Here is a 12,785-nt window from a genome sequence, read left to right on the forward strand (position 1 = left end):
TCCAGAATCTGTAAAAAAAAACAAAGAGTCAATGGGTAGGTTCGAAAGCTCGAAGGTCTATTAAAATTGGAGTTGAGGAAAACTAAAAATCAACTAAATGGTCAAAGATAGTCCTGACCCACGCATATGGACCACTATGTCAGGAGCTATGTGAAGTTTGAACGCCCCACCGAGGCGGGGGTAATGCAGAAGTAGAAATACTTCCCCCTCCAACGGTTGTCCTTTCCAATCGCGTGAAGGATTTCCCTGTCCTGCCTCTGAGACATGTAGAATGTCCCTTGGAAACCAGAGTTTTGTTTGATTAAACATAATCGAAGGATGTCGTCGACACCAAGGAGGAGTCTTTCCTTCGACCTTTGACGTATAGTCCGATAACGTGCTAAAAAAAGTTTGGGCACATCTATGAAAACGCCATATGAAGCCCCCAGAGGATCAAGAAGATAATGTCGGGGATGGGAAAAACTAGCCCGCATCTCTCAAAGTACGTCTTGTACGCACAACAGAAACCGAGAGGAACAGTCTTCAGAGTATATAACTCTCCAGGGGAGAGCATCATCTCCACATCATGAGGAACACCAAACTTCTGACGATGATCAGTGAGGTGCTTATCGGTAGTAACCGGTGGGATGTGATTTCCTCAGAGTTCTAGCTTATTTGTCATGATGCGAGTTGATAAGAATTGACTTCGAAGTCGACGAGAGTTAGCGGAAGAAGGTTTTAGAAGAAAAGCATATACGACAAAGATGAAAGCCCTAAAATTCTTAAGAAAGAGGGGAAAAGGAAAATTACCTTGGTGAGTGGATGAGTGTGCGGTTATGACGAGACGTGTGATTAATGATTTGTAAGTCATAATGGCCACGGTTTACAAGATCCCATGAATTTCTCTTTCTCGATCTGAACCGTTTGGACCTTTCGTGATACATCCAAATTCGAGGATCACTTAGCCGGATTAGAAAGGATAGAAACTCGCCAAGGTCCAACGTGCAACGAGGGAGATTTTATGGATTGAGGGGTCGCACAACAGTTGCAGAAGGCTGCTAATATTCCCAACTCCAATCGCTGCTAGATATGACACACTAGTCCAGCAAGAGAAGGTTGTTTTTTGGATATTACACATCAAGAAACAAGGAAGTGTTCTAGACAAGGAACAAAGAGATAGACTCATAAAATGAAAAGGAAATTGATTGATGATTCTCAAATGAGATTACATGTGTTTATATACAGATAAGAAACTTGGTAACAAAGCTAAGTAATGATTATTCTTGAAACTAAAAGACAATAAATATAGATAGTTGAATGTAGACCAAACTCTTGAAGTTTTCCTTTCCAAGGTGAGTTGAACTTCATTTTCGTCACCCCTCTTTGACCAAAAAATAAAGTGATTATTTTGGGCTTTCTTGGACTTGTATTCGGCTCAAAGTGGACTTCCAAACAAAAGAGTAGACCATTAGTGAAGTGTGAGTCCATTGCCTCATTAAAACCTTTCCTGAAAAACCCATTGGGACAAAACCAATGATAAGGAAAAAGAGTACAATGTCCACACACCCTTCGGTCCACTTAGCTCTTCATTGTGTTCAGATCAAGGTTAGGGTGTTGTGTTGTACTTGGTTGTCCTCTTTGTTCCAAATATCGTTAAAAATCAATTGGACAGCTCCAGCAAGTTGTTTGGTCATCGCCATTATCATTGGTCCAACGGGTACAAGCATTGCATCTTCCTGAACAAGCTCAACTTCCACTTGATCATTCTCAGTGCTGCCCATTATCATATCATTTCGCATCCACCGTTGGATTCTTAGGGAGGAGAGAGGAGGTAATCATCACGAATCACGAGAATCAAGATTTAGCATAATCCCCCAAGAAAGATCGCAAAACCGAAACATCAAAATATTCCTCGGATATCTTCCCCTCGACCTCAAGAATGAGGCTAAAGGGCTGAGGGGAATTGTTGGTGTTGGGTTTTGCCGATCAAAAGACCATGCACGAGGCCCACTGAGCGACGGGTTTTAAGAATTCATTGTGGGCTGGCATAGGGCCCAGAAGGCATTCGTTTGACCTAGAGGAGTGATGAGTCTAACGAAGGAGAGGATCTCGGGGTGAGTTGAGCGGATCATGGACGAACGAGGCAAGATCATTGGAGAAAATCTCGAAGATTTATGTTAAGAGTTCTTAAATATAAGTATCTGGCGATAATTGTAAATATGTAATTGTAACTTTCCGATTAAAGAGTTGAATACAAATCCAGTTCGTCACTTCCTTCATCGTTCTTATTGATTTCTACCGAGAGCCTGACCCGAAGTCTCCCTAATCCTATTTCACTTAGTTAGTTCATAGAATTGTGGTTTTTAGCACCTATAGGGGGTAAGATATAATTTTGCTATAAAAGAAATATAGCAATAGCAGAAAATAGGTGTGGGTAAAATACTTTAGGTAAAAGTAGGTGTAATGCTATACTCCCTAATATTATTTAGGCTAGAAAATAAATTTTTGTATATCATCAAGCTTCCTTATTTTATTTAATAGAAAATAATTGTTTCAATCTTGGGAAGCTAAGGAAGGTAAGATATATGAATAATTGAAAAATAATATGTGCATAAAGTAAAAAAATAATGAGTAAAGATTATAGATTTCTAAAAAAAAAATCAATCATCTAAGAGTTATAAATACTAAGAGAAGTTTTAGTATTTTTTGTAGATATGCACAAAGCTACATATATATATATATATAATTTTGTCAAGAATAAGCCCAAAGTTGTACAACATAAAAAAGGAGTAGAAACATGCAAATCATGTGGGCAACGATCATCTTAGTTTTGATAATAGTATTATCAAAATCTATAGAAACAAAGGGAAATGAGAAAGTAAATGATCTTGCGCGTGCTTCATCGTCGGTACTAGCACCTCAATCACAGATGGGAATATTGCCTAAGCCTATCCCTTGTGCTTCCCAGCTAAGAACAATTACAAATTGTACAAACGCATTGAAGCACTTTGAAATCAAGAAGGTCACAAAAGTGTGTTGTAAAATCCTACTCAGTCTTCCAGAAGATTGTTTTGGTACTTTGCTCCCTGTGCGGTGGATCTATGACGCTGTACTTAAAACTACCTGCAAAGCACTAGGTTATCCCAAATAAGATTTGTGTGTCTCTTGCTTTAACAAATGTCAGTAACATGTACGCTATTATTTGGATACAATAATTATAAAGGTCATCATATTTATGAACTGCTATATATTTGTTATTTATCCCAATACAGTTCTTGATCCAACTATATGGTATATATGATATTAATATTAAGGCTTGACATGCATATAGATGAATCCAGACCTCCATAACCTTTTTGATAAAATATGACTATTATTGGGAAGCTCTGTTGAAGAAAGCGGTCTAGGCGGCCGCGTAGGCGCCATTTAGGCGCTAGGCGCTCAGCATACGCTTAGACGACCGCTTAGACCGCATAAAAATTACATAATAATATATTTTTTATTTTTAACTAAATATATTTAAAATTTTAAGTTTTATATTCATATACATATTTATAAATGTTCATATATTATTAATTTAAATCAAATAAATTTATTTTTAACTAATTTTGGTTTATAATTTATTACTATTTATTTATTCTAACATATGTTTTACATAATTTTGTATATAATATCATATATATAATAATTTTTAATGTAAACGCCTAAACCGCCTAAAAACGTTTAAACTCCGACTAGTCGTTCTAGGCGCTAGGCGCTGGGTCACCGCCCACATACCGCCTAACGCTTTCTTGAACACTGGGGGAAGTATGAATGACGTATACATAGAATGAATGGTGTAAAAAGAAGTCTCATTTTTTTAATCTTCCAATTGAGTTGCAGATTAAGTTATACATCAATTGTTAGGACTTAGGTATCACTGATTATACATTTCGGTATTTCTCATAATATATACTAAGAGATATCCCGTGTTATACAACAGGTGATTAACATTTTTTTCTAAACTTATAATAAAATCATTATTATTGTTATATTTCTTTAAGAAAATATTTACTTTTAATATTTCAATTGTTTGGTAAATCTACATATATCTTTTTAGATATTAATTATTTTAGAATATTATAGTATTTTAATTTGTCTAATGTATATTACAGTTTTATATTATTTGTTAGTTGTATTTGCATCATTATTTTGTAAAATTTTAAAGTACTAATTATAATATTGTAATTGTGAGCAAATAAAATTTATTAATTTATTAACCACATAAATTTAGTTTTACCAACCCACCGTTATGGCACATTAAACACACATTTTGTTCTTCATTGATTGAGTCATATATCTTCATTTTTTTGTCACCTAATATATCTTTATTTTTAAAAATTCAACATATGCACAAAAAATTCTACATATTTATTAATCTATATGATAATTCAAAACAATTTGTAAATTAAAGAAAGAAAGATAATAGGAGAATCATAATTTAAAATCTTAACAAAATCTTTTAAATATAGTTATTAAAAATAATCTTAAGATATAAAATGATAATTCAGAACAATTTGTAAATGAAATAAAAGAAAGATAATAGGAGAATCATAATTTAACATCTTAACAAAATCTTCCAAATATAGTTATTATTGTATACATATAAAATTTTAGTTTTTAAATTCTGATTAGTTTACAATTTTTTAAATTCTGAAAAGTAAATTTCGTCCATAACTAATTAGTGAGAGAAAATATATATATTTTTAAAAATAATAATTATTTCAAAGATTTTATTGGTCCAATATATAAATTACATATTTATCCTTACTGAAAAATTAAACATTTATCTTAAGACCAATAACATGACAATGTAATTTCTTACACTTTATAAGGTTTGTTTTATATTTTTACTTTTCAATTAATATAGTAAAAATTTGATAGTCTACGAACCTCGCCACATATTAGTGCTGAAAAATCCTGATACATAATCGTCAACATTCACGTTGTAAACCAATCATTGCTCCATAAGCATGCTCACATGGAATCTCACTGATTTTCCATATACCACATGTACATGNTTTTTTTTTTTTTTTTTTTTTTTTTTTTTTTTTTTTTGTGTTCCTCGAATAATCATTCTCGTAAAGCATAACGTCGCAAACTCCATGAGTTGCTGGAGTTGTTTCACACTTGTCTACATCTTTCTTCTGTTTTGCGAGAATCTTGACAACATACTTTGTAAACTTGCCTTCGTGATTCTTGGATTTGTTGTGACACCACACTTGTCTGGGTTTGGCTCTGATACTACTTGTAACGCCCCGACCGCCACCTCTCAGTGGGTCTCATGTCTAATTCTTTAATGGGCCTCACGTCCTCCCACTAGGCCCGGGACCCATCCATATCCGACGGTCGGTTTGCTACGTCTGGGAGGTTTCAAAGACTTGTTACCGTCCCTACAAATCACCACGTGATCTTTTCTTATGTTTTGTCCTCACTCGCACAGTTCCTACAGTCACTTCTCGGAAGGTCACCCATCTTGTGACTACTCCAGCATAAGCACGCTTAACTGTGGAGTTATCTAAGGCCCCTTGACCAAAATGATAAGTGCACTTTGGTGACATATGTGGCCAAATCAATTCTTTTTAAACCTCTCCGTAAGTCTCTGAAACAGGGGTGTCACAATTTATGGTTCTAGTGAGATCGTTTCCCGTGGATCCTATGCAGGGATTGGGAATCCGGGTTCGGTCGTTTCAGTTTGGTATCAGAGCGTATACGGTTCTAGGATAGGCTCTGTAATGGAAATAGACTTGTCTAGGAAAATAGCTCGGGATTTCTATAAATGAAAAGTTTCCATAAAAAGAAAGTTTCTAAAAATAGAAAGTTTTATGAATAGTTATAACTTGTGTTTTTTATTTGGAAAGAGTGCGTGTGAACATCCAAAGTGGTTGGAATGTTTGGAGTGTGGCCTAGTAGTGGCCAAGGTAGAGGTGGGTTTTCGGGAGGGGTGGTGTTTTTCGCTTCTAAGAGAGAAGGGGAAAGAGAAAGGGAGATTATGTGTTTGATCCTAAGAGCAAAGGGAGCCTTGAGGAGGGTTAGGAGAAGGAGAAGGGAGATATATGATCTATATGTATGTGGGGAACGATGTGATTACTTGGTGGTGGATTAGGAGAGTCAAGGGGGCTTTCTTAGGGTTGTTATCTAGGTAAGTCGTGTTGTTTGATGTTTTATCGATTAGAAAATAGATGGCTGTGAAAGATTAGGGTTTTGCAGCGAAAAGGAGCTGGAAGGGAGGCTCGGATCGTGATTTCTAGGTTGTTGTCGTTCCACACCATTATGGTATCGATCAACACCAACACCTGCAGATGGACCGCGCGAACTGGTCTGAGATGGCTAATTCGGGGCAACGTTTGGAGGATGAAATGGTGTCCGATTTTGCTGAAATCTGGTGAGGAGCTTCGTGGTGATCTAAGATTTATATCCAACGGTGGGTTTATGAAATGAACAGTTTATTTGTGTTTTAATGAAGTGTTTGTATTGTGGTCTGGCATAAACGGTTTTGTGGTAAGGTTGGGGTGTCAAGCGACACCAAGGTTGTGTTGGTCGACACAAGCATGTTGTTGTGTGTTTGGGTTCTAGGAGGACAGCTGGAGTTAGGTTTGGATGAGGGGAGATCGACGAAAGTGATGCCGTGGGCATCGGTCGACCGACACTAGGAGAGTGTCAATCCACACCATGTGTGTGGTACGATGTGTGACGATCAACACCAGGTGGAGGTGCCGTTCAACACTAGAGGAGTTGATAGTGAATTGGAGAATTCGTGGAAAATTATTACAGAATCAAATATTCCAGCCCACCTCTCTTATCACTCGGTCGCTAGGAGTGGTTGGTTGTGCGGTTCAGTAACTAGATGAGGTTGGTGTATTTGTGGGAGTTTTTGTAAGGAGCGATTTCTACGCCGGTTGTCTCGTCGGAATTATGGGGTTCTGGTGAGATCGTTTCCCATGGATCCTGTGCAGGGATTGGGAATCCGGGTGTGGTCGTTTCATTTGTTATGTCTCTTCACCATTCGATGCATAGCCTGCCTCCTAATTGTTTCCAACATTTGAATCATTGCCTTAGGTCTTGCTTTTGTAATTGATGCGTTGAATGATTCTGTGGCGTTGTTATCAACATCCTCACAGTTGCTTCCAAGTCTATAAAGAAAGGTCTTGACCACATCTCAGGTTTCTTTTTAATCAGTAAATCCTTGATGTCAATGTTATATTCTTTCACCTTGTTGAGATTCTCTACAAACCTAGTCTTGTTGTAGCTCCAAGCTAGTTTCCATATCAAATGTTTGATCAAAACCTTTTTTGAATGCTTATTCTTCAAGTTCTCAATGATGTGTTTCACAAAAAATCTATATATGTTTAGCTTTTTCATGCTCAATCTTCTCCTCTCTCACTTAATTTATTTATATAATCATGTAGTTTCTTCTTAGATTCCTTATCTTGTTTAGATCTCCCATGTAAACCTAGAGAATCGCCTTCAATTTCCTCGTTTCTTTCTAAGTATGTCAGATTTTCGCTACCCCAATAATTTTCCCGATCTAGATTCGCCTCTTCTCCAAGTTCCGGGAAATTTTTTTCGTCGGAGATGAACATTGAGTGAAAGATTAACAGATTTTAACGCGGCGACCTTGGTTCTCGAGAACGATTAGCTTCTCACTTCTCCTCAAGGTTACATGATACCTTTTCATAAGAAGATCATCTTGATCCGAATCGATTCGACCAGAGATAGAAAACTAATACTCCCTCTGTTTAACAAGTAGTGTCATTTTAGAGAACTTTTTTTGTTACACAAACAGTGTCATTCTACATTTCTAATGTGCTTTTTAATGCTACATTTTTTTTTTTACCCCTAAACCCAAAACTTTTTTCATTGAATTTAAACAATTAAATACTTATTAAATAGAGGCATACATATACATTTTCTGTGTGAAATGTGTCAAAATGACACTTTTTATAAAAGGGAGGGAATATATATTTCATCTTGCGTCATTGTCGTTGTTCTCAATGAATAATTTAAGCCCACTTATTTTAAAAACTAAGACTATCTCCAGTGGTAATCTCTCACACCATCTCTTACTATTAAAATATAAAAAAACAAAATAGAAAAATTAAGAGAGAGGGAGAGAGACGTCTCCAATTTGAGAGATCTAAGGACATGACCACTGGTAGAACTAACAGAATTGCTCAATATATAGTATTTTAACTATTTTAATATAATTTTGTTATTTATTTTAAAGATTAATTCAAAAAAAAAAAAAATTGTTCCATTAATAATTGATCACCTATGTAGAAACGTTTCTACAGATGCCTATATGAGAAACGGTTATATTCTCTCTCCTTATTTTTCCCACCCCTCTCCTCTTTTTTTAATATTCAATTAGTGAGCAATTCAAAGAAAAACCACCGGTATAAATGGTCTAAGAGACTTACATGAGAGACTATCCTCATATATGTCATTTTATGATTGGTTTGTTGAGTTGTTATTTAATTATATATTATTATAATTTATAGTTTTACATAAAGTTGTGTTCATACTTAGTTTGAGAGATTCAGCTAGAGAGATTAGCAATGGTCTAACGATTTTACTGAGATGTCATATTGAGAAAAGCCTAAAATGCTGAGTTGTCAAATACTGGAGAGAAACACATCATATTTTTATTATATTGATATGTCTAGTTTCTGTAGTCATATTGATTTTTTACAAATTCTTTTTCATTTATAGATGGATAAAAAATTAAGTGCTTTTCGGATCCTTTAAAAATTATGTTAACTTTAAAAAAAAAAAAAATATATAATATTTTGCACTAAAAGAATTTATTATTTGTGTTCCATTATAGTTCATCACTCCCTTCATATTAAGATAATATATTTTTACTGATTGTGTTTGTCAATTTTCATATCTATCGAATCCTTGTATTAAAGAAAAGAGCAATAAGTTAAGGTCCATTAAATGATAAAACTCTTAAGTATTAACTAGAGTCGGACCCGCACATACGTGCGGGGATGTTTTCATAAGTTTATTTTTATTTACAAATGAAATTGTTATGTTGTTGTTAATTAGAAATTTGTTTTGTGAAAATGTTGCAAGTGTTATTGCAAGTGTTACAAATAGTATATATATGCATATTTTTATTTCCAATAGTATGCATATTTGTAAATTTATTTTGTGGAAGAAGACTAATAGTTTGTACGTGATTGTTGCATATTTTATATATGCTTACTGATTTATAGTTTGAATTATTGGTTTTAGTTTTGTAAACATGATCCAATTATGATGAATTGTGATGGATCAGCTCTTATTTATTTTAGGCCCAAAGTTTACAGTTTGGTTTTTACTTTGTGATGTACAATGGAAACATGGGCATCGATTTTAATAGAGAGGCCCACGAGAAACTTTTTTTTTTGGTTCTCACCACCTGCGGGATCTTCTCTAATAAGGAAAAAAAGAGAAGATGAACAGCTACAATTTTTATTGAAGAAACCGACTGATCGGTATTACTCTCTTCCTACCCAAATCTGTCAATCAATCGTGTTTATCATTGAACCCACCTCCTAGCTAAGCAGAGATTTCCGGAAACAATATAGATTAGGAAAGAAGAGATTTGTATGTGAACAACAAACATTTAATTTGTAAGGTAAGATCCGAATTTTCTTATTGAACTTTCATTCATTTGTCAAAAGATTTTGGGTAATATTCTTTGTTTATATGTGGATACTTTCATGTTCGTACATAATTATTTCAGAGATTTAGTTAAATTTGTTTTCAATTTTTGTTTCAATGCGCGAATATTTATTGTCATAAAAAGAAAAAAAAGTTGTTGTTATTTTGTCAAATAGGATTGTAAATAGTTTAATTTTCCTTCATATATGTATAATAGATTACATCATGTATCTGATTCTTCTTACATATGTTCTTTACAACTCACTTTTATAAAACAATCTCTGATTTCATTCTTCTATCCCCTTTTATTGAAACATACCCGGCAATAAAATCTTGCACATGGGGATAATCAGCATTGATGATTAGCAAAGACATATCATATGCATTGGATATGGATTTGACACCTGTAGAAATAATTTTAAGCTTGTTAAAATATTATCCCCTACTTGTACAGGACAGTTAACATGTAGTTTCGCAATATCACCATTAAACGTGTTGATCTTTGCAAGACGGAGCAAGCAAGTAACAATTTGGTTCCCAGCTTGTTCACACGCAGACCACATGGTATCCGCAAATCTTCCCCATAAGGTACACGGCAACCTGTTGTCACTGTTAAAAAGGTTTGTGTAAGTTAGAACCGTATTTATGACTGTATACATCATTATTTTGTCGTTAAAATATATTATACGTAGATAAATTTCAGTAATATAGGATCACCTAGTGTCTCTCAAAACAACATCAAGGCGCTTGGACATTTTCCCATTGACGTCATGAGTTACCATAGCACCAATGTTAACGACCTGTCCAACAACATCTACAACGAAAAACAAAAAAATTAAACGAAGCAGTTATTTTAATTGTTAATCTATGTCCACTTATTAAAAATGCTTCCCTTTTAATAGTATAGATGTTAAAAGTAATCTACAAAGTACATACCGATCAAGATGTTCTCACTAAGCCCTTCATCAGCAGTGATTGTTTCAAAACTTTTCAGATCCAAATACCAATCATCTGATAGTGAAGGAGAACGGCTAATGATTGTGTTGTTTGTTAGGGACATCTTAAATGCATGATTTGTTGCCCTGTACTTTCCCATGGATTTAGTCAGCTGGAAATTCTCGATGATTCTCCACTCTCCCGCAACAATCATACGGAAAAACTTGTTAATCTGGTTTTTCTTTATAGTTGCATGGATCAGAGTTCCCTATTAAAAGGAAACATAATCAGTTATTATATGTTTTGTAAACATAAATAAATAGAATGAGTAGTATCTTTGTAATATACTTACATCAACATCAGCGAGTATGACAATCTTGACTTGGATCTTCCAAGTCGTCTTGAAGGGCTTAATGTCAGCAAGACTTGTGAAAACATTGTTAGCAGCCATTTGTTTTTTTTGTGGTAGTATTGCAATTTACGCTGTTTTCTGTTTTTGATTTGAGTAACAATTACATTACGTTGTATGGTTTTTATAGTCGTAGACCTTGATAGGAAAAATAGGTAAGTAGACTAAATTTTGCCATTTTTAATATTCCGTAAACGTGGAATTACTCCCAAATTTGCGTAATTTCACTACTGATTGAGGAATATTAAACATGTGAGATGGATCCAATATTTTCTAAGATCGGGTTATGCATAATCGTTATAATAATCATTGAATTTGGAAAGTTGACATATAATTAGATGCGAACTAATTAGGTGAATTGATATGTTTAGTTGACTGGATCTTTGACATTCCGTATTTGACCAAATTTAGTCCTCTCAAAATTCATTTAAGGGGTGTTATTGGATTGAGGATTTTAAGCGATTTTAATTAACCGAGGACATTAGTGGATTTAAAAGTCTAATGCATTTGTGTGGACTTTATAATGCATATAAGTTGGATTTGAAAGTCATTGATAATGTATTTTTGGTGATTGTTATGGATTTTTTAAAAAGTTATTGTTAGAAAAAAAAAATATATATATATCCATAAACTGTGTTATACACCAAAGTTATATTAAATTAATAACACCTAGACTTTTATACATGTCATAGAAAACTTGAATTAAACTGTATTTGTTTTCAATCCAGATTTTTGGTGTAATTAAAGAACCCAGATGTCATGAACCCAGAAAAAAAAAATTAAAGAATACAAAAAAACACAGATCTGATTATATACAAAGGGTTTGAGAAGGAAGAAACAGAGATTGAACCCAGAAAAAAAAAAGTGTGATTATATCATAAACCAAAAAAAAAATTTATAGATCATGAACCCAGAAAAAAAAGTTAAAGAACACAAAATAAAAAATTCTCAAAAATAATACATATCTGATGAATAAGTGTGATTATATAAAAGGATTGAGAAAAAAAATCAAACAATAATATATCAAAGGCTAGAGATCCATCTAAAGAGAGGAGAAGAAAATGAAATGATTGAGAAAAGTGTGGTATTGTGTTTGTTCATATTTTAGAAGCAAAGTACCTTGAAATCCAAAATCACACAAAATCCAGTAGATATTGAATAACACTAGATTTTAATGGATTTTTAAAAATACCCAATTAAATAACACCTGATTCTTAAATACATCAAACTCCTTTAAAAACCACAATCCAATAACACCCCCTTAGTTTATGTGTGAGTCATTGATTGACAAAATTTCAGGTAATCAATATCTGTTCGTTCGTTCCAATAAAACACGTAGGAAAGGTGGAAAACTTTGGACCAAAACTAAGGACACGTAATATAAAGATGGGCCGATTTGCACTATAAAAAAGCCCAACACGTTTGGATCATGATCCATATGAACAAGTAATATTAGAATATAGAGGACGCGGCGGTAGTATATGATTAAATGCTTCCCTTGTATTAAGCGAGTTTTCCCTTGTGTGTTTGCGAATCTTTTTAAGACCCATCAAATTCGGATCCGGTTACGTAGATCCGCGTCCTTTCACTTTTTTTTAATACAAATCTATCCTTTCATCTGTTTTTTTTGTTCTCATTATAATGGTATTTCATGTAATAATCTCCAACTTTAAGCCTACATAGTGAGGAATGCTCCCCTTTTAATAATATAGATATTAATTAATCAGTAGAGTTATTTTCATTATTGTAAAATTTTGTGTAACTGATTTTT

General features: G+C 33.9%; 1 protein-coding gene and 1 long non-coding RNA gene across 2 annotated transcripts; both read left to right on the top strand.

Annotated features, from left to right (window-relative positions):
* Positions 2,777–3,130, top strand: LOC104715277. Its single transcript, XM_010432696.1, has one exon. The coding sequence runs from the start codon at positions 2,777–2,779 to the stop codon at positions 3,128–3,130; it is 354 nt and encodes a 117-aa protein (XP_010430998.1).
* On the top strand, positions 9,443–11,024 carry LOC104710985. Its single transcript, XR_755163.2, has 3 exons — positions 9,443–9,643; positions 10,124–10,257; positions 10,664–11,024. It is a non-coding gene; the product is annotated as an uncharacterized LOC104710985 (long non-coding RNA).

This window comes from Camelina sativa, chromosome 9, assembly GCF_000633955.1.
Source record: "Camelina sativa cultivar DH55 chromosome 9, Cs, whole genome shotgun sequence".
In the NCBI taxonomy this organism is placed as follows: domain Eukaryota; kingdom Viridiplantae; phylum Streptophyta; class Magnoliopsida; order Brassicales; family Brassicaceae; genus Camelina; species Camelina sativa.

What these genes read in the sequence shown, in the direction of transcription:
- LOC104715277 (XM_010432696.1), top strand. Translation starts at nt 2,777, where the DNA reads ATGCAAATCATGTGGGCAACGATCATCTTAGTTTTGATAATAGTATTA.